Source organism: Panthera onca (assembly GCF_046562875.1).
Source record: "Panthera onca isolate mPanOnc1 chromosome E1 unlocalized genomic scaffold, mPanOnc1 haplotype 2 h2.Chr16_ul_9, whole genome shotgun sequence".
NCBI lineage: Eukaryota > Metazoa > Chordata > Mammalia > Carnivora > Felidae > Panthera > Panthera onca.
The window spans coordinates 240,419-267,502 of record NW_027675823.1 but is presented as its reverse complement, the minus strand read 5'-3'; the positions used below and the strand labels follow the sequence as shown (position 1 = coordinate 267,502).

Genomic DNA, 27,084 nt, shown 5'->3' with positions numbered 1-27,084 from the left:
AACAGTATGCCAAATGAAAGAAGCCAGACCCAAAAAGCCACAAATTATATGATTCTAGTTATATGATGTTCAAAAATCAACACAGATAGAAAGCAGACTAGTGGTTGTCAGTGGCTGGGGAGAGTGGGGAAATAAGCACTACAGGGTACAGGGGTTTTTTTGACGTGATGAAAATGTCCCAGAATTAGAGTGTGATGGTTGCACAACTTTGTGAATATACCAAAAACCACTGAATTGAACACCTTAAAAGGATGAGATTTGGGGCTCCTGGGTGGCTCAGTCGGTTAAGCAGCCGACTTCGGCTCAGGTCATGATCTCGCGGTCCGTGAGTTCGAGCCCTGCATCAGGCTCTGTGCTGACCGCTCAGAGCCTGGAGCCTGTTTCAGATTCTGTGTCTCCCTCTCTCTCTGACCCTCCCCCGTTCATGCTGTCTCTCCCTGTCTCAAAAATAAACATTAAAAAAAATTTTTTTTTAAAAAAAGGATGAGATTTTATGGTACGTGATTTATATCTCAGTAAAAATGTACATTTGATAAATAATGCCATTGATTATAAAGGTGTTCTAATTTTAGAGATATTCAAACGTGAAGAAAAAAAGACATTTGTTTCCCCAACGCATTTAGAAATACATTGTTGGCAGGGGTGTCTGCATTTGCGGAGAGTTCTTTGGTAGGTGTTCTCTGTAGACATGGGCGTTTAGGGAAAGATGCTGGTGTTGAAATGGTTTCCCTAATTTCAAGGAGCACGAGAGGAACTTTGGGGACAAAGACCAAGCAATTGTCTTTATGCAGCAGGGGCAAAATGATGTGGTTAGGCCACAGAAATGACATGGTAGTAAGAATGATACAGGGATTAATGGCCCAAGCATTTAAAGAAACTAGATAGATGAAGCTAAGATTTCTATAAATGAAATCAATGGCCAGTCCATTTGGGTAAACCTGAAAACTCCAAAGGCCTGTCTTGAGACAGCACAGAAGGTAGTGGTCCTTCACCCAATTTCCACACCTGATTTAATTCATAGATCCAGAACCCCTTGAGTGAAGAAAAATTTATCTCCTCTTGAGGAAGGACTTTATATTAACAGCAAAGGTATTTACTGTGTATCTTCTTCGACCCTGTTTTATTTCTTTTCCCTCCTTTATAACTTTGTCCCATTTTCACTTGTTTTTTTTTTTTTTTTTATATCGCATAAGCTGCTTGAAATCCTTTTTGACACTATAGAGACTACAAATTAAACACTTGAAATCCATTTAGTGATTTTTTTTAAATGTGATTTCATTATCTTTATTTTACAGTCACTTCTTTAAACTGGAAGTATTCACTTACCTACGGACTCTTTGAAAGGTGGACTTCCTTTAATTCTTTCAAAGAAATCTTTTAAATTCACCTCATTATTATCTGGAAATATCAAAATCAAGCATATTGTCATTAAAACCCTGATACTCAGTCAGTACACAAAATAAAGGCTCTGATTAACAATACCTAAAATCTCATTCTACCTTATTTTCTCTCTCAAATGGCTGAAACTATTTCAATGTAATTTTTCATACTTTCAGGAACCACACCTATTGATCAGTTAATGATATTAATAGTTCACTTTTTTTGACTTCTTACTCAAAAGTAAGAACTTAAAATAACTTTTGAGTTCCTTATGTATACTAAGTATCCTTTTATGATGCTTCACATTTATTAACTAAAATATGCACAAGAATTCTATAACATGCTTGATGTGCCTATCCTTAAAAGATGAAAGCAAAGAGAAATTAAATAACTTGTCTAGGTCACAAGAGCCAGAAAGTGCTCGAGGCTGTATTTGAACTAAGGCAGTCTAAGGCCAGAGGTGACAATGTTAACTATTGGGACACACACACACACACACACACACACACACACACACAGGAAATAAAATGCAGTAATGTAACCACAGCAGAAAATATAGGGCTATACCTACAATGAAAAGACTTTAACTTATAACAAAATGGCAAGCTGGGTAGCACAGGAATGATTACAAATTCCTAAAGATGCTGTATGAAATACTTTATTCTATAAATGCATTATCAAGTTGTATGAAAAGGAAATGATAAAACGTTAAGTGGGCACAGAGATCCAGAGGGGAAAACCAAGTGAATACTAAGCCTACAGCTATTTGGGGATACATATTAGATCCAAAAGCAGCAAGGTGCTTGATTTAAATGTTCATGCATATTCATAAAAGAAATCTTGGGTCCTGCTACACGGAGAGTTTGAATTTAGATACCAAATGAAACTGGGATGCTTAAAGAATTTCAATCCAGTGAAAGGGAGATTAAAATATTATATTCACTGGCCCATGTAAACACCAGGGTGACCTAAATCTTCCCAATTTTGAGAGGCAGTGGGTAAAAAAGATCACCTGTGAAAAATCTCCTGCAACTCATGTGGGCTTAGGGTCTAAATTTATACCACTCTCATGATATGAAAAACTCCAGGTCAAAACATAAAAATTGATTGAGGTCAATAATAATCTATGGCAAAAGCAATAACCAATCAATGCTGGGGAGGTACTCTTAAACCTAAGACATGCTCATGGGATTCCCATAGAAAAAACAAGCTGGTTAAGATAAACCCCAAATAAAAAGCCACCTAAAACTGGTAAAACTCACCAGCTTCTAGAAGTATTCCCACACGATTTGACACTTAAGAGTGGATGTAAATAGGAAAGGAGATCAAGTTCACAATACATGAAGTCAAAGATGGAAAACAAAGATAAATATGTGACCACTTGGAAACAATGATCAAGACTAAATAATTATTCTTCTGAGATGTAATGAAACCTTGGGTATTTCCTTTGGTTAAAAAAGCAGAATGGGACAAGCAAAATAAAAGGTGAAATTGGGTCTCCTCTGAAGAAAGACTGCAGATCAAAATGAAGCTGCTGATGTCATGTCTTTGTTTTATTACATAATGGTATTTTCCCACCCATGCTTACAAGAAATGAATGCTAATTATCTAAATAAGCATATGTAGAGTATGAACAGATAGATACGGTCAGTAAATAAATTAGCAGACTATTTTGGCTCTAATTTATATCAACCTAGGCCTCACTGCGACTGCCTTTAGCATTTTACCTCCATATAAAACACTCTAAAACTGGTTCCTATAAACAGGAAAAAATGAGCAGAATCTCAAGCCAAAAAAAATGCTCACCACCGATGTCACAATATTTAAGGGCTTCACTGACGTCCTCCTCAGCTAAATTAACATTCAAACTTTTCAGGGCATGCTCCAAGTTACGTATGCCAATCTTGCCATTATCAACACTTGTCAAGATATAAGCAGCTTCTTTAACTGCTACAAAGATAAATAAATATATATAAGATACTATTATTTTAAAAAATGCAAAATAGTTTGCCCAGAGTCCACTATAGGTGAACTCTCAATTTAACTATATATATTTAACTAAAATCTCTGCAGAAAAAAAGCAAAGTATTTTCTACTTGTAACTGACAACCTATTTATTTCAAGCAGCATTTAAAAAAATTAAGGGCGCCTAGGTGGCTCAGTCGGTTAGGCATCCAACTTCAGCTCAGGTCATGATCTCATGGTTCCTGGGTTTAAGCCCCGCATTGGGCTCTGGGCTGAAAACTCAGAGCCTAGAGCCTGCTTCAGATTCTGTGTCTCTCTTTCTGCCCCTCTTCCACTTGTCCTCTCTCCCTCTCTCTCTCTCTCTCTCTCTCTCTCTCTCTGTCTCTTAAAACTAAACATTTTAAGAAAAGAAAAAATTAAACCAAAAAATTATATGCAGAATATGATGGGTTACCTGAATCCACTCATCCATTAAATACTGAGTAAGCTGTGACCCTTTCTTAAATAATAGTAACATCCTGTACATGTAGATCTAAAGACTTCTATCAACTGATGAAATAAACGAAAAAAAAATGCTAAAATTTGAGATTAAAGCTCTTGATCTCCAGGGCCACTACCAGTCTATATTGTGCTTTTGTGTGAATTGAAAAAAGGCACCCCTCTCTATGTATCAATTACAAAGAGGCATACCTTCCTCTAGGTAGCTGCAATCTAGCATTGGTGGTCCTAGCCTGGAGAGCACAGTGGAATGTAGAATGCATTTCAGTCTCTACTTGTACCCTCTCAACCAGGCATCTTTGTGCAAGCACAACCCATACAACCAAATGTAGTCCTGTTGATACCACACCAATTTAAAATATAAAACATGATCATTACTGGGAGTTTCAATTTTTTGTCAATACCATTTCTCACCCCATTTCTCTCTCAACCCCAAAACGAAGTTGTCATGTATGTTTCCACAGTCCGAAAATCGTTGCATTATACTAACAGATCTAAACCTTCAGTTGGAAAGAATACCATAATACCATTTTAGACCTATATTCATTTTTACTAACATTTATTTTATAGCTACTAAGACCAACAATGAAAATTTCAGCCCTCTTAAAGAGTTTCCTTTAAATTCCTTGAAGACAGGGACTGAATTTGTCATGTCTGTAAATAAAATTATAATACATTATATAGTTGGTACTATGAGAAAAATGTGTGCCAGATATGAGCACTGAGCACTCAGATATAAAGCACTGAGACAGTTCACCTAACCTATAACTCTGAAAAGTCTTATGGGTTGAGGAGTGATGTTTGAGCTGAGTTTGGGGGGAAAATGTGAATTTGTTTGACAGAAAATATACAGAAAGGAAACAGCACATGCAAATATATGGAACCAAAAGCACATGGAAGATATGGAACCAATTTAAATTATAATAAGTAATATGGTTACAGAATAAATACAAATGCAGAAGTGATGAGAGATGAGGCTAATGAGATAAGAAGACAGATTTATTGTCATTCTTTAATTCCATAAATATTCACAATTATATAAGTCAATAATATAAAAGATTTGAAACAATGCCTAGCACAGTAAATATCATCTAATATTAGCTATTAAATTAGCTATTAATAAGGGGCTTCTGAAAGCCAAAATTGTGCTAGGATCTGGAGAAACAATGCTAGGACTTGTAGCAAAATGGAAACATGGTTCTTGGCCCAATGATGCTTCCAGGCACGTAAGAAAAAGAATCATTAACCAAATAATCAAAAATGTGACTAGAAAACAACCAGATTTTAACATGGGCAGAAGACCTAAATAGACATTTTTCTGAAGAAGACATACAGATGGCCAACAGACACACGAAAAGATATTCATCACCAATCTCAGGGAAATGCAAATCAAAATAACAATGAGATATCACCTTACACGTGTCAGAATGACTAAAATCAAAAACATAAGAAGTAACAAGTGCTGGCGAGGACGTGGAGAAAAAGCAGCCCTTGTGCAATGTTGGTGGAATGTAAATTGGTACAGCTGATGTGGAAACAGTATGGAGGTTCCTCAAAAAGTAAAAACAGAAATACTATTTGACCCAATAATTCCACTACTGGGTATTTACCCAAAGAGAACAAAAACACTAACTCAAAAAGGTATATGCACCCCTATATGTTTATTGCCGCATTATTTACAACAGCCATGATATGGAAGTATCTCAACTATCTATCAATAGGTGAATGAATAAAGATGTGGTATATTATGGAATTTGACAAAACCATGGAAAAGAATGAGATTTTTTTTGCCATTTGCAACAACATGGATGGACCTAGAGGGTATTATACTAAGTGAAATATGTCAGACTGAGAAAGACAAACACCATATGATTGCACTCATATGTGGAATCTAAAAAACAAATAAAAAAAAGAAAAGCAAAATCAGACCTATAAATACAGGAACAAACTGATGGTGGCCGGAGAGAAAGGGGGATAATGGGTAAAAGGGGTAAAGGAGAGTAGGAGATACAGGTTTCCAGGAATGTAATGACTATGTCATGGGAATAAAAGGCACAGGAAAGGGAATATAGTCAGTGATATTGTAATATTGTTGTATGGTGACAAATAGCTATGTTTGTGGTGAGCATAGCAAAATGTATAGAGAATCACTACACCTGAAACGAATATAACATTGTGTGTCCACCGTACTCAAATAAAAAAAGTTTAATGAGAAATTATATTATTTTGGTCTTAATGAATTAAGATAATTCAAAGTTCTCTAATATTTTTGCTACTTTTTTCCTAAGTAAGCTCTACACCCAACATGGGGCTTGAACTCATGACCCTGAGGTCAAGAGTTGCATGTTCTACCAACTGAACCAGTCAGATGCTCCTACTTTTGTCACTATATAAGCTAAAATATATTGAGCATTTCTAGTGTCATTTAAAAAAATATTAATGGGTATTTATAGTATGAAGTAAATGCTATGAAAAAGACATAGTTTAATGAAAGCTTATAATAAAAGAAGCTGACCTCGACTAGCAGATAATGACAGGCTCCCTAGAGGAAATTGACATTCATTCAATTTTTTTTTTAATGTCTATTTTTGAGACAGAGAAGGAGACACAGAATCTGAAGCAGGCTCCGTGCTCTGAGCTGTCAGCACAAAGCTCAGCACAGGGCTCAAACTCACAGACTACGACATCATGACCTGAGCCAAAGTGAGACACTTAACCAACTGAGTCACCCAGGCACCCCATCACTCATTTGAAAGATGAGTAAACATTAACTAGGCAAAGAGTGTCAGGGAAAACTATTCCAGGGAACAAAATACGCAAAAGCTTTGTAGTTGGAGTTCTAAGGAAATGAAAGAAAGCCATTGTACTTGAAAATGCAGAAAGCAAGGGTAATGGTACAAAATTATACCAGAGAGCTAGGACATGCAGGATTTTGATCTTTAACAACAATGAAAAATGTTTAAAGAGTTGAAAATAGGGGGACATCACACAATCAGATTACTTTTTTGAAAAAAAAAAAATTACTCTGGCTGGAGTGGGAAGAATGGACTAGGAATCCATTGGCACCTGGCAATGATCCTAAAAAATAACTCCTTCATAGGGAATGCTTTCTTGTATACATATATAAAGTCCTTACCATCTGCTGTTGGTAGTTTCAGATTTGAAGACAAAGCCTCTTTCCTAAAGTCTGCAAATTTAAATAGAGAGATTATGCCATAAGGAACAGCATCCTGATTTTACCCAGTTTGGAAGAAAACCAATGGATAAATTACATACTTCATTTCTCAATAACATTTAGCATTGACCATCCCCTTCTTCTCAAAATCCTCCACTAGCTTCCAGAATAACGTTCTCTACTCATCTTCCTCTTACTTCTTAGACTCCATGGATTCGTCAAGCTCCACCAAGCTTCTTAAATGTGGCTGAGATTCTAATGTTACAAATGCTTCCTTTATCCCTAAGAGAACAGCTTAATCCCCAGGCTCATATATTCAATAACGTGTTTAATTATTAGTCTGAATTGTCCTTTTTTAGTCCTGCCTGCCTACCTATCTATCTAATTCTGGAGCTTTTCCTAAGGACAAGGTGCAGTTATACGCTTCATCCTATACATTTTCTACACAAATGCAAATTGATACAGAGATCTATTTGAGGGACAAGTGATAGAAACAAAATATGTCCATTTGCATAGATGGACCACATCGCAGTTAGAGAGCAGTTTAGAATAACTCACAACTAGTACAGGTATTACCTTGAAGCAAAAGGAGGTTAGAATCAAGATACATTATATTTACATTAATTTTTAAAATGTGATCCAAGCAGGATTAAAAAAATATAACTAACCTATTAAAAAGTACTTTCAAAATAGTAGGTTTGGCAATTTTACAAGATAACTCTAAAACAGAATTTCTCAACCTGAGCAAAATTACATTTGGGGCCAGCTAATTATGTGGGGGAGTGCTGTCCTATACATTATAGGGTGGTTAGTAGCATCCCTCACCTCTACTCACCAGATCCCAGCATTCCTCCCCCATCAGTTTTGACAATCTAAACTGTCTTTGCAGATTGCCAGTTTTCCCTGAGACACAGATCTGATCTCATTTTTTAGCTGAAGTTAAATTTAAAGGCAGGGGATGGCTTTCCAAGTATTGATAAAACCCATCTGGGTATATCCCAGATAAGAATATGGATGGATCAGGTAAATTCTTTGTAAATAGAGCAAATAGCCAGATCAACACTTACACAGAATGTTATATAGACCAATGGTTTAATTGTTCAACAATAACTTGTATTTTTCAAAGAGCCTGTCACCTAAAAGAAAAAGAAAGCTAGACAACTATTAGGACCTCTCTAAAATTCATAAAAGGAAAGGGATTAACTTTGAAATGAAATTACTCTAGAAAGAAACATTTTAAAGCCATATGACAACGTATATAAATACTTTCAGACCAAGTTTACAATGCAGTCCAAGAGATCATCCAGGAATTTGATACTGTAATAACTAAATCTCCGTGAATATAGAATATAAGATATATCTCTAAATCTGATCTGTAGTAAATTGCATTTCAATACATTTACAGTAGTATTTAGGAACTAAGTATTAAGATTTAATTAATTAGTATTTGGTAAAATATTTTAAAACCTTGGATAAAATTTTAGAAGAAATTTTTATTACAAGTTGCTGGTTATCTGCTCAATCAACTCACCGTCGAGCAAGGAATCATCCAACACTTCTTGAAAACTATTATCAGTGAAATAAATTCTATTGGTGTTTCCAAGTACATCTGCATAGTTGTCCTTGCCAGACTGATCACTTTCTTCCATACATTCCAATGTACCGATGATGTCATTCAATACTACAAACACAGAGAATATACATGCAACATGTAATTCAGTCCATGGATCTAAATTTTTGGAACATAACAGTAAAACTGATGGATTCTTCCAGTTTTGCACTGTCCAAAATGGCAGCCACTACCCACATGTGGCCATTTAAAAAGGTAGAGCAATCCGTTCTCCACTATAGTTTTCTATAGCCCCTTATCTTTATTCTTAAAATTATTTTGTTAAAACTCTGGGTTCTGCGTGGGCTATTCCTTTATGAACAAAAAAGTATGCCAAAGTTTCTCTAGTGATTCTATTAACGAGCTCACCATTTCATAAAAAATACCCTCCATTCGTCACACCTGCTCCCAAACTCCAATCCTTCCCTTTCTACTTTCTTTCCCTACACCCCTTGCTCCTGTCAGCTCACTTTACCCAATTTAGAGAATCAGCAAAGCCTATTATGTTTAGCATGATAATATCAAACATCTGAACTAGGAAATCCATGACTGACCACCCCCCCCTTAATTAAAACAAACAAAAACCTCTTCACATTTCTAAAGTACATGTCTAAAAAAATAATCTTTCAGAATTCATTAAGAGAAATATATAATAAATTACTTTAAAATTAGCTAATTTATGTCAAAGTATAATTTAATATATTATGTTGTTCCATGAGTTAGTCATTAGTCATTGGTAAGAAGTTTCAAAAATAGGCCATGTGAGGAATGGTTGAAAGGAAATCTGAGTCCAGAGAAAAGATGATTCAACATAAAAGAAAGAAAATATAAGAGCTCTCCTCCCATCCCTGGAGGGCTACTGACGGGGAAGAGTCCAAATGTTAAGTTTGGGAATGGAATTATAAGGCAGGATTTCCATCAAATATGTGGAACAATTGACTAGTTCTACAGCTGTCCAAAAATTATGGAATGCGCTGCTTCAAAGAGTCATAAGGATTTCCAAGACAAACAGTAGGATGAGTGTCCCTTACGATTAGCCTGTCCCTGAAGCCCACTAATGTGTTTTTTTAATTTTTTTTTAATGTTTATTTCTGAGACAGAGAGAGACAGAGCATGAGTGGGAGAGGGGCAGAGAGAGAGGGAGACCCAGAATCTGAAGCAGACTCCAGGCTCTGAGCTGTCAGCACAGAGCCCGACACGGGGCTCGAACTCACAAACCGCGAGATCATGACCTGAGCCAAAGTCGGACGCTCAACCAACTGAGCCACCCAGGCACCCCTAATGCGGTTTTTAAATAAACATGTAAAAATCGAAAAAACTCCGTATCTAATTAACACAGAAACTATCAAATCCTCTACTATAGACCCCATTCTCTGACCACAGTAAACTAAAAATAAACAACAAAGAGAGGACAATAATGAAATTCAAATTCAAATTTAAAATTTTTAAATTCATTTAAAATTTTTCAAATAATTGCTTTAAAATTTAAGGTTTTTCTCTTAGGCAACTCTTACATCAAGGAGAAAATCAAAATACAACTGAATATGCTTAGAAAAAAACAAGAATAAAGACTTTGATAAACCAAAGTCTTACTGAAATGAAAATTGATAGTCTTAAACATTTATTTCTCAGTAAGAAGAAAAAAGTAAGTTCATAATTTAAACAACTTAGAAAAACTACAAAATGGACAAAAGGGAACAATAGAAAGGACATCCTAAAGATAAAAGCAGAATTTTTTTTTTACTACAAATAGAAACACTAAAGATAAATCTAAGATGTAGAGCTTTAAAAAGAGAGATAATTAAAAGATCTGCTAGGAAATCTAGAAGAAGATATATATATATATATATATGTGTATATATGTGTGTATATATACACACATATACACACACACACACACACACACAAATATATATATACAAATTTAAGAATGAGAAAATAACCAGACACAAAAAAATCAAAAGAATTATCACTGCATAGGATTGTACTAATATTCCCAAAAAACACTTGAATAAAATAAATTTCCTAGGAGAATAAAAATTACCAAAACTGACAAAATAAAACAGAGGATGGCAATAAGCAGTCCACCAAAATCAAAGTCAAAGATGAATAATAAACTAGAAAAAAAATGGCAATAGACAAGACAGAACATTAATGTCCCTTATATATAAAGAGCTATTTAAAAAAAAAAAAGAGCTATTTATAAATTCATATGAAAAAGACAATCTAATTAAAATAAAAGAAAAGCATATTCGACAATCATATGAAAAATGTTTTACTTCACTAGTCATTAAAGACATGCATATTAAAACAATAATAGAATTCTTTTACCAGCAGAATTTTCAATAAATAATATCCATTACTGATAAAAGTGTGAATTTTTACAAACTTTTTGGAGGATAATTAAGCAGTAGCTGTTAACATCTCACATCTGCATATATTTCAGTCTAGCAGTGTGACTTCTGAGGGTTTTATCCCCCAGGAGAACTTTATGCACATATATACATACAACAATGCTCATCAAAATGTTTCAGTGGTGAAAAATTGGCAAATTTTCAGATTTTTAATTGGCAAATATCATCAAAAGTGTTGTGGATAAAATGACAGTACATCCCCCAAATGGAATATTATTGCAGTCTTTAAAAAGAATGAGGTTGCGGGGCGCCTGGGTGGCGCAGTCGGTTAAGCGTCCGACTTCAGCCAGGTCACGATCTCGCGGTCCGTGAGTTCGAGCCCCGCGTCAGGCTCTGGGCTGATGGCTCGGAGCCTGGAGCCTGTTTCCGATTCTGTGTCTCCCTCTCTCTCTGCCCCTCCCCGGTTCATGCTCTGTCTCTCTCTGTCCCAAAAATAAATTAAAAAAAAGTTGAAAAAAAAAAAAAAAAAAAGAATGAGGTTGTTTATGATACAATGGAACATGGAACAATATCTAAGATACACTGTTAATTTCTTTAAACCTGCAAGTCGTGGAATATTATGGACATGGTAATTTTATTTTAAATTTTTTTTTTAACGTTTTATTTATTTTTGAGACAGAGAGAGACAGAGCATGAACGGGGGAGGGGCAGAGAGAGAGGGAGACACAGAATCGGAAGCAGGCTCCAGGCTCTGAGCCATCAGCCCAGAGCCTGACGCGGGGCTCGAACTCACCGACCGCGAGATCGTGACCCGGGCTGAAGTCGGACGCTTGACCGACTGAGCCACCCAGGCGCCCCCATGGTAATTTTATTTTAATTAGTTAATTATTAATTAATTGATTGATTTATTTAGAGAACAAGCAGGGGCAGAGAGAGAAGAAAACAGAGGATCTGAAGTGGGCTCTGTGCTGACAGCAGAGAGCCCAATGTGGGGCTTGAACTCACAAACCATGAGATCATAACCTGAGCCAAAATCAGACATTTAACCAACTGAGCCACCCAAGTGCGTCTAATTTTTAAATAATATCAGAATACACAAATATTCATAGATTCAAATAAAAAAGGCTAAAGGGATATTTACCACACTTTAACAGGGATATTTCCAGAAGGTGACATTACATGAGCCTTGCACTTTATATCTCTTACATTTCTGGTCACTAAATTTTTTTATAACAGTTTCAAAATTACCATTATTATATAATAAAATGTCCTTACTTTAGCTATTGGAAAACATCATAACCTTGTCATTTTCCCAATCTTTTCCATTCAAATACAAATTCTTAAATGAAAAACAAATGTAATCAAGTTTGCCATAACTGGAAGAGTTCAAATGTAGATGAAACAAACATTTGGCACAGATACTACAAAGAAGATCTGAGCACCAAATATAATGTTTGGCTACGTGACCTCTGAATGAGTCCTGTGTTGTTTGCCATTCAACAGTTTTACCATAAAGTTCTTACCAACAAAAGTGGAAAATTTCTGAGTGTCCTTCAAAGCCCTCATACAGTCTTTAACATTCACCACGTTGTCATCTGTAAGAGAGAGAGGGGAGGGGAACAGACAAGAATCCCTGGAAAACGTAATATTAAAAAGCTCATATGAAAATCAAAACCAGCATACAATTTCTTTACTTTACATACAAGATACTTGGGATTCATTTTCACCCACTGTGCCTTGCAATTAACCTTACAAGATTGTAGATACGCTAGTTCTGATTCTACCTGTAAGGCAACTAACCTACTAAGAAAGTTGTAAGTCCAATAACTTTACTTGGTACAAACCAGCAAAGCTAGGTTTTCTATTCACAGAGCTGGAATTTCCAAACTATGTGTTAGTCACTAAATCAAGATCTATCTAAAGAGAGTGGATACCAATGAGCCCACTCCCCCACAAAATTTCTACCTGCTTGCTAAGAGTATTCTCATTAACTGTAAAAAAGGACTTTAAAAGAAAGTCTCCTCTTTAAGGACATTTACAGCAATACAAGCAAATACCTATAGATATTAGCTCAAAGGAGCCCTATTCGCTTGAACAAAAACCTTGCACACTTTCTTCAGTTACTCCTACCCAAAACAAAAAAATGGATAATAATATTTAAATGCTTACCAGAAACAAGATCTGACTGAAGAATTTTCTCTACCTCTTCTTCAGGTGACTTAATCCCAATATTGCCTAGAAAGCTCTCCAAGTTCTTCCCAGATATCATGTCACCTTCAAGCCCATCAAGAGCTAAGACAATGTCTTGTAACTCTAGAAACAGAAAAAAGTGATTCGGTAATTGAACTAACCTCTGACTTAAAAAACAACAGTAGCCATCACTCAAGACTTTTGTCAGTGGTAGTCCATGATTTATGATCACCTCTTGAATAAGAAATCTCAGTGAAGAATCCAGCCCTCAGGAAATTCTAAGTCCAGCAAAACAATATGCTTGGTCTGCCATGTTTCTTTGGTGCTAATATAAAATTGGCACAACCAAAATGGTTGCTATGGCTGAATTTTTCACTGCAATGACACAAAGTAGTTATTTTAAACTAGAGCTCTAATGGTAGCAAACAAAATTAACTCATCCTGGTGGAAGTGAAATAGATTTCAGAATCATGAGAAATGTAAAATTGTAAACACAAGTATCACAAAGACTCACTCACCTTTTCTTTTCAATTCTACCAAGATCCAGTTGTACTCTGGCATCTGGAATTTTGCTTTATTTCCAGCCCTTTCAAAGGAGGCAGTGTTAAGTACATTCAAATCCTGGCTCCAGGATTTGTGACCTGAAACTATCTGACCTTGAGCAAATTATTACTATTTAACCCCTCTATCAAATTCAGTAGTCTTATATCTAAAATAATTTAATAATACTATCTACCTCACACAGTTAATATGGAGATTAAATATATGATGTATGAAAAACACTTAAAACAACATTAGGTATATAGCAAACACTAAGTGTCATATTAATAGCAATAAAGTTACTATTATTATTATTATTATTATTATTATTATTATTAAGCCTTCAGGAATAGCTGCAAACAGTAATCACAGCTTCTTAGTACCTCCGATCCCGCTTCACTTTCTGTCCCCCTAACATCTCAGCGAGGCAACTGCAAATGACAGTCACCTAAAAACCTGTATCAGCTCTGCTTGTTTTACCTAAAGCTTGGTTCCCTTTAAAATATGGTTTCTTTGCACAGACACCTTAAGAGGAGTCTGCTCATCCTCCCATGCTCCACATAGGACCAGGAAGCAGAGAAACACTCCTAAGATTCTGCTGTCTGGCTATTTTAGTTCCACCTTCAATCAAACCTATCCCTCCCCTGAGATTCAGGCCTGTCATTGACCTACACTACCCTCCGGACACCATCATCTACTGACTTTCTGATCACTCTTTCACCTTCTTGGAGGATCTTTGGTCACCCTGCTCATAATCCTCCCTCAGCCCCATTTCCCATTATCATCTGATGACAATAAGAATGACCTTGACCTCTCAACTCCAAAAACTTTCACTTCCTTTCCAAAGTCATCCAGATCAATGGCTATCCTTAATCCTCATCAATACCTAGAACTGCCTGCCCAACCTCTAAAATCTTCAACTACAAGATCAGACACTGACCATAATCCCTTAAAACTGTGTGTATACTGAAGGAAAGCATAGAACTTGATCCACAATATGCCTGTTTTCTCAGCCCCTCCAAGTTTGTCAACAAATAGTCCAGGCACAGTGAACTAACCTTATCAGTCAGTAATGAAGGGAACAGTCTGAGCATATGACAGTCAACCTTGCAAGGAGACTTTTCTAAAAAGAGCAGTTTCAGGCCTGCTATGTTAACACTTTTCTTCCAGGGTGGCCCTTCCTCACTCTTCCCTGTAATTATTGGCCTTTTCTTGCACTGGCTGACAGATTCCAGTGTCAACCCCCAATCATTATGACCAGCTCCCAGATTCAGGTACCTAAACTACACCTTTCTCCTTTTTCACTGTTCTCCTTTCTCAATGGTTTAGTTTCCACTTTTTTTTCCTTCCTCCACATAAAAAGTTATCTGTCCTGAATACCAGTCTTTCTGAACTCTGTTTTCTGATTTCAAAATTAACTACCATTTACCAAGTATATAGTATGTGCCTAATAATTAGATTATGTGCTTTATATGTGTTTTTGCAGTTGATCCTGACAACTCTAGGAGAAACGTGATTTTATTAGCTTCCTTGTTTTAAAGATGAGGAAACCAGAATGACCTACAGAGACTACCCAGCTGGTAAGTCAAAAACCCACAAACCACCATGTATCAAACTCCATAGCCCATGTTCTTTTCTACCTGTATGCATTGTTTCCTATAGCACGGCTAATCTATTTCACTATACTATATTGATGCTAATTATGTTACGTGACCCAGGTAACATATTTATATGTCAACAGGGAATTATTAAGTACTTTTCTTAACCTAAAAGAGAAACAATGATGTTAAAAATTTTATACCAGGGCAGAGTGGTTATGAAAAATCTGAAAAGTATCTATCTACTTCTTTACACCCAGAAATGACTCCGCTTCCGTTTTCCTAAACATATACCTATGTTGTTATTCTTCTCCTGACAGCGCTCATTGACCAAACAGTCATTTGAATGTTATTCAAATAAATTACCAGTGATAATTAAGTTTTAAACTTATTTTCCCAATAGAAAAGTACACAAACTCCATGAGTATGATCTCCATTGGTTTTAGGTCTATGATTTAACTTTTAAGCAAAAATGGAAGTCAAGTGGTAGGAAATAGCCATGGTACCAAAATGCACATGGTCACTCTTGTATGTTAACAAAATCCAAAGAAAGGAACATGAGGAATGTCTACTAAAGGAAGAGGTAGAAGATTTCTGAGAAATTCTATAATATATAAGCCTTTACACAGGGTAGAGTCCTAAGTCTGAGGCTAAAAATGGTATAGAAAATTTTCATATCTGAAAAATTGTAAAGCTAGTATCTGACTTTACATAAAGTCCAGAACAAAACACACACACACACACACACACACACACACACACACACACACACACAAATAACAACAACAAAAAAAGGGATTTAAAATAGGTTACACAGGCCCCATTCCAGAAAAAGGCATTTTTCTTTCATCATGGATGCTGCCAACTTTTAATCAAAATCAAGTTTTGCCTGCCTTAAAACAGATCAATGCCAACATGGTAAGCAGAAATTAACAGAACTAGAAATTCTAAAAAACAAAACACAAAGACATCCATTCAATAAAAGTAAATTTAACAGTCACAAATAATTTACTAGTTACCTTTTAACCTGGAGGCATCACGAATATCCTTTACCACTTGTCCAAATTCTTCTATTTGTACTTCATCATCTTCTGCAAGAAAAACATTTTTTTTCAGTTTATTTATTTATTTTGAGAGGGGGGGGGGAGGGGAAGAGAGAGAGGGAGAGAGAGAATCCCAAGCAGGCTCCATCCTGTCAGCACAGAGCCAGACAAGGGGCTCGAGTCAATCAGATTCTCTATCCCAGCCCCTTGGACTCTGGGGCTGAGACTAGCCAGTCTCCGTGACTGCTCAGAACATTAGCCCGTTAACTTGGGGGCAGCCACAGTCTGTCCTCTGGAATGGGGAGCAGAATATACTGCTCTACAAAGAAAGTAGTGAAGGAAATGCACGAGGAGGCAGAAACTTGTCAGGAAAGCCACACTGACAGTTCCCAGCTCCGCCTCCGTTCTCTTCCAGAGAAGAGACCCCTTGGGTAAGCTCGGTGAGACACCTTGTCCCCTCCGAAGCCATCTCCCTCAGCTAACTCAAGTTCCTTTGCTACTGTGTCCAAAACAGTTTTAATACAACATCAGAGAAAGACCCAGATCCCAAGTCTTGTAAGTCCCAGTTCCAAGCCCGCCGCTCTCCCACATTTTTCTAGATGGTTAGAAGGGGTGGAGTCCTTGCCTCCTGTCCCCTCCTGTCACTACATCCTTCTTGGGGCTCTGCCTGCTGACTTAGTCCCACAGTGACCTCCTCACCAGTTCTTCATTCCCCCTGCTCCAGACACAATCTTTTTCACACAGTTGATGGTTGAGAGAAGATCGGGGCTCAGCAGTTCTGAAGGGGAGACAGAGAATACCTGTGAGAACACAGAGGACAGTCCCAGAGACTGAGGCACACACCGGCTCTCCCCGCCCCCCGGGGGCTGAGTCCTTCCAGATTAGGCAAGGGCTCCCTCCCAGAGGCCCATGGAGATATCCCTACAATGGCTGCTAGAGGTCAAGGGTGGCTAGGGGTGGGGGCAGGAGGGGCAGGAGTAAATGTATGTTTACTACCACACATCCTAGCTAGGGTACATGCTGGTTCGCGCCACGTTTGAGGGTTTCTAGGGAAAGGAAATGTCAAAACAGGCAGCACAGAGGCCGAGGTAAACCTTGCCTAATGAGAGAGGCTCTTCAGGTGAAGAGTGCAGGGATGTTGATCAGAGTACGAAAGAGGGAGTAAGGGGCAAAGTCATGGACCTGTGGAGCCTCCACGAGTGGCTCTGAGGTGGGGAGTTTGCCCTTGGCCTCGAATCAATCAGGCCATTGACCAAAGTCAGGACTTGATGGTTAGAGCTGAGCCTTCAGGGCCACCAGTCTGGCATTCAGCACTGGTTCTATGAGCCTCAGTTTGCTCGTCTGTAAAGCGGGGATCATAATAGTTTCCACCGCATGAGAAGCTGGCATGTGAAGTGCTCAGCATACAACACACTCTCGCTAAATGTTGGCCGCTGCTGTCCTCTGTTACTGGGTGTGCAGAGCCTTTCTGGAGCCTGCACCCCGGAGAATCTCCTAACCGGAGGGGCATCGTAGCCACTAGTGAAATCCTCTGCTCAGCAAAGGCACTCCTGGGTGCATTCCCAGGCTTGGAGTGGGACGAGAAGTCCTGTGAGTAGACCCCACTCATCCTCTCCCCTCTCCCACCCTGAGACCCCGGCCAGACCTTTGCAGTCCTCGTGGCAAATGTTTTCCGAGTGACTCTTGTGATCATTGCACCAATAGTGGCTGTTGATCTGGAAGACGCCATAGTCGAAGCTGCCGTCTGCATTTTCATTTACCTTTGATAGGTTGAAGTTGCTCTCCACAAAAGCCAGGCACAGCCCTTAGAACAGGGAGAAGAAGGTTTTTAGAGGGCTCTGAACTGAGGGACAAAGGACACGGAGGAGAAAGGGAGACGGGGAAGCAGAAGAAAGGAACAAGGCCTAAGAGGCTAGACGGGGCGAGCTGGCCGGAAACACCCATTAGCTTCTCTCCTCGCCCTTCGGTCCATCCACCTGCCCCTCAGTACAACCGCTCATCATCCCGCTGTCCATCCGCATCTCCTGCACTTGATGATCGCCTACTGTGTGCCATGACCCGTGCAAAGCCCAGTGAGGGACATTCAGCTGGGGCAAAGGCAGCTGGTGCCTTCAGCAAGAACGAAGACGCACCCCTTAAAGGACCACAAGACAAGATAAAACGAGAAGGACGGCACAAGACAGGTGTGTGCAAAATCTGGGCAAAAGGAAGCTAGCCCCACCAGGGAGGAGGACGAAGCCTTTGCACTGCCTGCTCCCTCTGCCTGGAATGCTCTTCCCCAGACATTTGGGTGACCCGGTCCTTTGCCTCATTCAGTGCTGCTCAATGTCACCTCCTCAGAGAGGTATTCCTTGACTTCCCCTTCAAGGACAAGGTTACCTCTCACTCCCCTGGCTTTATTCTGCTGCATAACATTTATCACCACCAGGAAGTGCTTCATATGTTTGTGTGTTTGTTTGGGACTCGCCTCTCCCCCTAGAATGCGAACACTGTGAAGGAAGGGGCTTTGTTGATGTCTCTGTCCCCAGCCCCTAAAATAGTTCCCGGTACATAGTAAGTGCTCAGTTAATAATATTCAGTGGAAGGAATATAGAATGTTGGGAGGGGCTTCTCGGGGAGGGCTGCTTTTTGAACTTGGCTTCGAAAGATGAATGATGGAAAGATGGCCACATAGGAGGTGACCAGGAGCAGAAGAGGAATGGGGGGGCGGGAGTGTGAGAAAGCAGCACTCACAGTCACTCAGGGAGTAGCCCTCACACCTATCCAGATCCTCCTTGTGCAGCACTCTGGCCAAGTCACAGCGACTGATGAGCTTGGCCTCATTTATGGCAACGAGGCAGCTGACCAAGGACATGAGTAGCATCCTCATCATCTTCGGAGGGGAGAAGGTGCAGCTGAGGGCCTGTGGTCCCGAGGATCTCCCAGACGTGCTGCTGGTCTCCTCTGAGCACCTGAGGAATCTGGAGACAGCAGCCAAATGTCCCGGCTCACTCACGGCTCCCCGCCTGGCTATTTCTCTTTCCTCTCACCATTTTATACTTTCTTTTACTACAGAAACTTTCAAACATTTACAAAATAAGAGAGAATAATATCATGAATCTCCATGTAGCCACTGCCCAGCGTCAACAGTGAAAAACCGAGGCTGATCTCCTTTCATCTATAGGTTTTCTCCTGTTTTAGCCATTCTCACTCTTGTAAAGGACACCTGGCTATGGGCAGCATTTGGGTACAGGGGTGGGGAGTGAGGCTGGCAAAGGAGACTGATGAGCACTGGACTTTACTGGTACTTGCGTGTGTGGGTTTGAACATGTGCTCTCGTAGGAAGGGCCAGGCCACTGGGTGTTGGTCTGCCCTCAACCCCACGCTCCCAGACGCATGATATGTGACTTTTCCCAAGGGTATACCCTGCCATGTGCAATTCCTGAGAGGCTGTCTTATAAGCTCTACACCTTTGTTTCCACTCAAAACTGGGGTCACTCAAGTAAAAGTGACCTTGTTGAAGAAATAAACTTCACTTTCACACTCTGTGTGTGTGTGTGTGTGTGTGTGTAGGGGGAGGTGCAAGGGGCGGGGACTCTGGATTCACATCGCCTGCTTTCAAAGGTTGGGCTGCAGTGTGACCTTGGGCAATATACTTTACCTCTCCGGGCCTCATTTGTAAAAGGAAGATATGCCAGTACCCACTTACTAGGGTTGTCATGATGATTAAACGAAATGATAAATGCCTAAATCTTGGTTTTGCATTCCCCCCCAAAATAGGAAGCAAGACTTCTGGGACAAAGGTTGATTCCTAGGCTGGAGTTAGGAAAGAGTATAAAATAAGTCTGAATTATCTTGTGCTAGAAAGTAAGAAAGTGCTCAAAATATGGATTGGGGCACGTCAAATGGACATGAGAGCCAGCTCAGAGGGGCACCCACTGGCCAAATCTGGAACACTTTCTTGGTAACAGCTTTATTGAGATAAAATTCACAGTACATAATTCACATACCGCACAATCACTTAATTTAAAGCGTGCAGCTCAATAGTGTGTTTGCAGAGCCGTGCGACTATGATCGCGGTCAATTTTAAAACATTTTCATCAACCCAACAGGAAACCCCATACCCATTAGCTGTCACTAATCCACCCCTCCTCCAACCCCTGCCCACCACAAGCCTACTTTCCATTTCTCTAGATTTACCTAACCTGGACACTGCACACAAATAGTCACACCATAGGTGGCCTTTGAGCCCGGCTTCTTTCGCTTAACGATGTTTTCAAGATTTATTCATGTTGTGGCAGCCACTGGGATCTCATTCCTTGTGATGAATCCTTCTTTTGTCTCTCTATTGATCGTTTTATAGACTTTTGGGCTACTTTGGGGCTATTATGAATGACGGTGCTGTGAACATTCACGCACAAGTGTTTGTGTGGACAAATGTTTTCATTCCTTCGGGCATATACGCCAAGGAATGGAACTGCTGAGCCATAGAGTAACTTCAAGTTTCAACTTTGGAGCAACTGCCTGACTTCAAAGTGGCTGTACCATTTTACATTGCCATCGGCTTTTCCACATCCTTACCAACACTGGTTACTTTAAAAAAAAAAAATTATAAAGTTTATTTAGTTATTTTGAGAGAGAGAGAGAGAGAGAGAGAGAGGGTGCACAAAAGCTAGGGAGGGGCAGAGAGAGAGGGAGAGAGGGAGAATCCCAAGCAGGCTCCTCACTGTCAACGCAGAGCCCAATGCGGGGCTTGAGCCCACAGACTGTGAGATCATGACCTGAGCTGATATCAAGAGGCTCAACTGACTGAGTCACCCAGGTGCCCCAACGCTTGTTTGTTTTTTTAATTCAATTTACTCTTTTTTTTTAAGTAGGTTCTGCCCATGACCCTGATGTTGAGAGTCACCATGCTCTATACCAACTGAGCCCACCAGCACCCCCCCCCCCCACTAACACTTGCTATTAACTGTCTTTCTGATCAAAGCTCTCCTAATGGGTGCCAAGTCGTACACATGATGGTTTGGATCTGCATTTTCCTGGTGGCTAATGACGCTGAGCATCTTTCTATGTGCTCTTTGGCCATTTGCATATCTTTGGGGAAATTCAGTATTCAGATCTTTTGCCCATTTTCTAGTTGGGTTATTTGTCCTTCTTTATTGAGTTGTAAAAATTCTTTATCAGATGGGAATGCAAGCTGGTGCAGCCACTCTGGAAAACAGGATGGGGGTTCCTCAAAAAACTAAAAATAGAACTACCCTACAACCCAGCAATTGCACTACTAGGCATTTATCCACGGGATACAGGTGTGCTGTTTTGAAGGGACACATGCACCCCCATGTTTATAGCAGCACTATCAACAATAGCTGAAGTATGAAAAGAGCCCAAATGCCCATCGATGGATGAATGGATAAAGAAGGTGTGGTATATATATACAATGAAGTGTTACTCGGCAATCAAAAAGAATGAAATCTTGCCATTTGCAACTATGTGGATGGAACTGGAGGGTATTATGCTAAGTGAAATTAGTCAGAGAAAGACAAACATCATATGACTTCACTCATATGAGGACTTTAAGAGACAAAACAGATGAACATAAGGGAAGGGAAACAAAAATAATATAAAAACAGGGAGGGGGACAAAACAGAAGAGACTCATAAATATAGAGAGCAAACAGAGGGTTACTGGAGGGGGTGTGGGAGGGGGGATGGGCTAAATGGGTAAGGGGCACTAAGGAATCTACTCCTGAAATCATTGTTGCACTAGATGCTAACTAATTTGCATGTAACTCTTAACAAATAAAAAATAAAATTAAAAACAATAAATTAAAAAAAATAAAAAATAAAAAATTCTTTATCAGATACATGGCTTGCAAATATTTTCTCGCATTCTGTGGGTTGCCTTTCACTTTCTTGATGGTATTCTTAGAAACAAAAGAATTCAATGATGATGAAGACTGTTTTCTCTATCTTTTGTTGCTTACGCTTTTGGTATCGTAGCTACAGAATTAATACAGAATGGTTTCTAAGGTAGTCTGGGACAGTTTGGCCATCAACACAAATAAAGATAGTGACAGGGGAGCTTGGCCGGCTCAGTTGGTGGAGCGAGCGACTCTTGGTTTCAGGGTCATGAGTTAGCACCCCACCTTGGGCCTAGAGCGTTTTTGAAAAAAATAAGGATAGGGACAGATTATAATCTAGTGAAAGAGATAGGAATCCCTGAGTCCTTAATAGTAATAAATAGACAAACAGATACATAACGGGGATGGGGTTGGAGCTCTTCCTGACAATAAGATGGTGAGTGATAAACGTGGAGGTGGTCATGAGGTTGGAAAATCATCACTCTGCAGCCATCATAGATTAGTTTGGGCAAGAATCATCAATGGATATTAAATCTAAGGTGGTGGGAAGCTTGGTGAAGAACTGGATGGGGCACCTGGGCTGGCTCAGTCGGTTAAGCATCCAACTTCGGCTCAGGTCATGATCTCGTGGTTCATGGGTTCAGGCCCAGCATCGGGCTCTGTGCTGACAGCTTGGAGCCTGGAGCCTGCTTTGGGTTCTGTGTCTCCCTCTCTCTCTCCCCCTCTGCCGCTCACACTCTGTCTCTCTCTCTCTCTCTCAAAAATAAATAAACATTGGAAAAAAAAAACTATCAATGCCATGAAAACACAGAATGGGGCTATTTCTGTCACCGTGTGCATGTGTGTGTGTGTGGTGGGTGTGTGCATGCGTATCTTTCCCCTGAAAGCAGGTGTATGTTCCTGAGAGCAAAGGCCTAGGTTCCTCCACCCACAGGCTGCTGCTTGGGCAAGATGGCTGCCCTAATGGCCTTGTTTCCTCACAGATGTCTTCTAAGCTCACTCCGTACCAGCCCGACTCTTGATTTTGGCTTGGGTCATGATCTCACAGTTCCTGGGATCAAGCTCTGCATCACGCTCTGCACTGACAGCGAGGGGCCTGCTTGGGATTCTCTCTCTCTCCCCCCGCCTCTCTCTCTGCCCTTCCCCCACTCATGCTCGCTTGCTGTCTCTCTCTCTCTCTCTCAAAACAAGTAAATAAACTTGAAAAAAAAGTTTATCATGTTCTACCTATTAGATGAGCAAATATCCAAAAGTTTGATAATACCTTCTTTTTTTTTTTTTTTTTTTTTTTTTTTTTTTTAATTTTTTTTTCAACGTTTTTTATTTATTTTTGGGACAGAGAGAGACAGAGCATGAACGGGAGAGGGGCAGAGAGAGAGGGAGACACAGAATCGGAAACAGGCTCCAGGCTCCGAGCCATCAGCCCAGAGCCTGACGCGGGGCTCGAACTCACAGACCGTGAGATCATGACCTGGCTGAAGTCGGACGCTTAACCGACTGCGCCACCCAGGGGCCCCAATAATACCTTCTGCCTACAAGGCCGAGGGGGCACAGGTACATTCCTGACAGAGTGTAAACAGGCGATTATCTATGAAAATTGTAGATTCATTTATCCTTTGCCTCAGCAATTCTGTTTCTGGGACTTTACTGAACAGAGATAGTTGCATAGAATTCAAAGATCACATACACACGGTTATTTATAGAAAGAGTGAACTCCAGTGTCCAGTAAATACAGGGCTGGTCAAATAAACTAAGGTACATTCATACAATGGAAACACATGCCATAGGGGGGAAAAAAAATTAAGAAACTGATATGAAGCTCCAAAACAAAAATTCTGATCTCTTCTAAGACAAGGTATCAAACAGTATATTTATAATAGCTTTGTGGGGATGGGGCAGAGATAAGAAATATAAAAGACATTTAAAAGTCTATTACAGATCTATTAACAGATATTAACAGTTATTAACAGATCTATTCATATCTGTTAGATGCATTTAGAAACATCAGAAAAAGACATGTAAAGGGGGTGCCTGGGTGGCTCGGTCAGTTAAATGTCTGACTTCAGCCTAGCTCATGATCTCACGGTTCGTGAGTTCGAGCCCCACGTTGGGCTCTCTGCTGTCAGCACAGAATCTGCTTCAGATCCTCTGTCCCCCTTTCTCACTGCCCCTCCCCTGCTCATTCTCTCTCTCAAAAATAAATAAATAAACTTTAAAGAAAAGAAAAAGAAAGATGTAAGGAATTAATAATTATGGTTACAAAGGCGGAGAAGACGTTTCACTGTAGGTAGACTTTTTTTTCTTACCATAAAAATAAATCTATTAAAAAATGAGTGTTTAAAAAGGGCCTGAACGAAGAAGGCTCTGCTGGGGTGAGCATGGTACAACATAGAGAGATGGTGACTCACTACCTTGTACACCTGAGACTAATATAACACCGTGTGTCAACAATACTCAAATAGAAAAAAGTTCTTTTAAAGAGACAGCTCTGCCCAGTGTCCCTTCTCTAGTCAAGTTCATTGCTCCCTGTGCTCTTCCTCCACTCACTCGCTTGGCCCCTTTTGTGCACCACCTCCTCCAGGCCTCATTCAGGGTCTGTGTCCTTCAGAGGCCTTCTGGGAGGTCGCAGCGGAGCACCCAGACGCGCTGGGCTTCACTGCGTCTTTTGGAAGTTGTATATCTAACTCCGAACCGTTGGTTTCCGCCCTAGAGGCAATAATATTTTACACGAAGCCTCAGAGAAATTAGGTAACTGGTCGAAGATCAGCCAGGGGCAGAGCTGGAGCCTGATTCAGCTCTGAGCCCTCCCTGAATCCATTCTCCTCGCTGCCCCATGTTGCCTCCAGTTACAAGTCCCGGCAACTCCAGTCCCTGAGGAAGAGCCACGATCCCCTTTTCCTTTATGCCCTTAGAGAGGTCAATGCTCAGTGACAGGCAATCACATGCTATAGGGAGGGAGAGAAAGAGGAAGAGGAGAAGGAAGGAAGGCAGGGGGAGGAGAGGAGTGGGGGAAGGACACTCACTCTTGCAGAGACGGGTCTGAATCATCGGCATTTGCTGTCCCCAGGTCGGAGTCGTAGGACATGGGCTCCTCGGAACGGTCTGGACTCTTGGAGCCATTCTCTTGGAGTAGGCAGCTATCAGAGTTTAGGCTGCAAGACAGCTGGGATGAACCGGCGGTGTCCAGGCTGAGGGAGGAGGCCGTGAGCTTCCGGTTCCGTCGGATCTTATGGCCTGAGTGCTGGACTTCGATGTCCTCCGAGCCTGAGGAATGGGAAATTGAATCCAGAGACTCTTTCCGCTGTAGTTCTGTCCCAGAGGTGGTGAGGGGGTCGAGCTCAGAGAGCGGGCAAAGCCCAGAGAGAGCCAGCGGGGTGAGCGTCCACTCGTTTAAGATGGCGGACTTGTAGGAGGGCTCGAAGGATAAGGACGTCAGTCCCTGCAGGAAGCTGAGGAGGAACTCGCCCTCCTCGGCGTCTCGAAGCAGGGCTGTGGGCTGATAGTACTCGCACAGGCGGGCGGGCTCCTGGAGGAGCAGCTTCAGGTAGCACTCCATCAGGCCGTCATTGAGGGCCAGCCTCAGCCAGGCCCGGCAGCGGCCCACGTCCGTGCTGACAAAGATCAGGTGCTCCAATTCCGAGACGATGTGCCTGGGGGTGGAGAGGACAGGCTTGTTTCAAGAAGTGAGTTCAGATCACAGAGGATCATTTTATCCACTGGTGAGCAGGAGCCAGTAATAACGACTGCAAGTATATACAGGCTTGGGAAAATATCTCAGATAGCAGTGTTCTACAGGGAATTGAGAAATATTTAGCTACAACTCCCCACTTTTTCAAGGTTACTGTCATGCAGGATAATTGCCATTTTAGTTTCAACTCCCCAGGCGCCCTTGACATCACCTGCTCATCCGGCATACATGTGATGAGCCCCTAAGTGCCAGGTCTTTGGAGCTGTGAAGATACAGGATACAGACATGGTCCTGCCCTCAGTCCAGGTTACTACCTTTCAAGGGCACACGGAAGTGAACCCTGTTGTCAGTAGAGCTGGGGTGGGGGGAAGGCAATCACTTCCAGGTTGCAGTAAGGACAATGCCTTAGGCAAGGCATTGCGGGATTAGGCATAGGGATTAGGCACAGGCAAGGCATTGAGCTGGGCCTTGAGCGATTTCAAGCCGCAAAGATGGAAGGGGAACCTCAGGCACCAAGGACTGACAGAGAAAAGGCACCAAGGGTAGGGAAGCAGCAGCTGTGTAACAGGAGTGGTGAGCACTCCCGTTACAGCACGGGGAGGAGGAGGAGTGGCTGATTGGGTTGCAAAGTCAGGTGATGCAGGGTCTTGAGCATCCAACCGGTGAGGCAAGGTGGGGCAAGGGTCCCCACACCTGGCTGTGCGTCAGAATCACCTGGGAACCTGGTCAGGATACAGATTCCGGGGCCCCAACGAAGTGAATGGAACTCCAGGCTAGCACTGGGGAGCCTGAGAGTTTTTACACCGGGAAATGACTTGACCGCAGTCGCGCAGACTTCTGGGTGGGCTGCTCGGGATAAGATCATGTACCCAACTCAGTTCCCGAACCCTTGGTCTGATGTAAATGCCCTTCCTCTGACCATCACAGTGCCCTGAGCACGTCTCGCCCATAGGAGTGCGTGCTCCACAGGGCTCAGGGAATGAGCTCGGGTTAGCTTAAGCTCAATAAATGTTGACCAGCTGCCTGACCTAAGGACAGACACAATGAGATAAGGGGGACAATCAGAAAGCCACTGCCACCTAGGAGTGAGGTAAGAACCTGAGATAGGGCGGTGGCAGTCAGCATGAAAAGGAAGATACAGACTGACAAGGCACCTTCAGGCTGAAGGTGGCATTTAATAGCCCTTAGAGGCAACGTGCCAGCAG

General features: G+C 40.9%; 2 protein-coding genes across 5 annotated transcripts in view; both read right to left on the bottom strand.

Moving 5' to 3' along the window:
- Positions 1-16,821, bottom strand: part of LOC145715200 (EF-hand calcium-binding domain-containing protein 13-like) — a 23,514-nt gene extending 6,693 nt beyond the window's left edge. The window contains exons 1-8 of the mRNA XM_081794900.1: positions 16,701-16,821; positions 16,329-16,400; positions 13,151-13,294; positions 12,505-12,576; positions 8,550-8,699; positions 6,980-7,030; positions 3,187-3,330; positions 1,327-1,398 (exon numbers count right to left, since the gene is read on the bottom strand). Of these exons, the coding sequence (XP_081651026.1) occupies positions 1,327-1,398; positions 3,187-3,330; positions 6,980-7,030; positions 8,550-8,699; positions 12,505-12,576; positions 13,151-13,294; positions 16,329-16,400; positions 16,701-16,821 (826 nt within the window). The remainder of the gene's footprint in view (positions 1-1,326; positions 1,399-3,186; positions 3,331-6,979; positions 7,031-8,549; positions 8,700-12,504; positions 12,577-13,150; positions 13,295-16,328; positions 16,401-16,700) is intronic.
- LOC144615271 (pleckstrin homology domain-containing family M member 1-like) overlaps positions 16,541-27,084 on the bottom strand; it is a 20,983-nt gene continuing 10,439 nt past the window's right edge. For 3 of the 4 annotated variants that reach the window (XM_081794907.1, XM_081794906.1, XM_081794905.1), the window contains 4 exons: positions 25,215-25,841; positions 19,086-19,312; positions 17,998-18,156; positions 16,541-17,152 (listed from right to left, as the gene is read on the bottom strand). In XM_081794907.1, coding sequence (XP_081651033.1) covers positions 17,028-17,152; positions 17,998-18,156; positions 19,086-19,312; positions 25,215-25,841 — 1,138 coding nt within the window. In that variant the 3' untranslated portion in view covers positions 16,541-17,027. The remainder of the gene's footprint in view (positions 17,153-17,997; positions 18,157-19,085; positions 19,313-25,214; positions 25,842-27,084) is intronic. The other variant, XM_081794908.1, reaches the window with a different exon arrangement.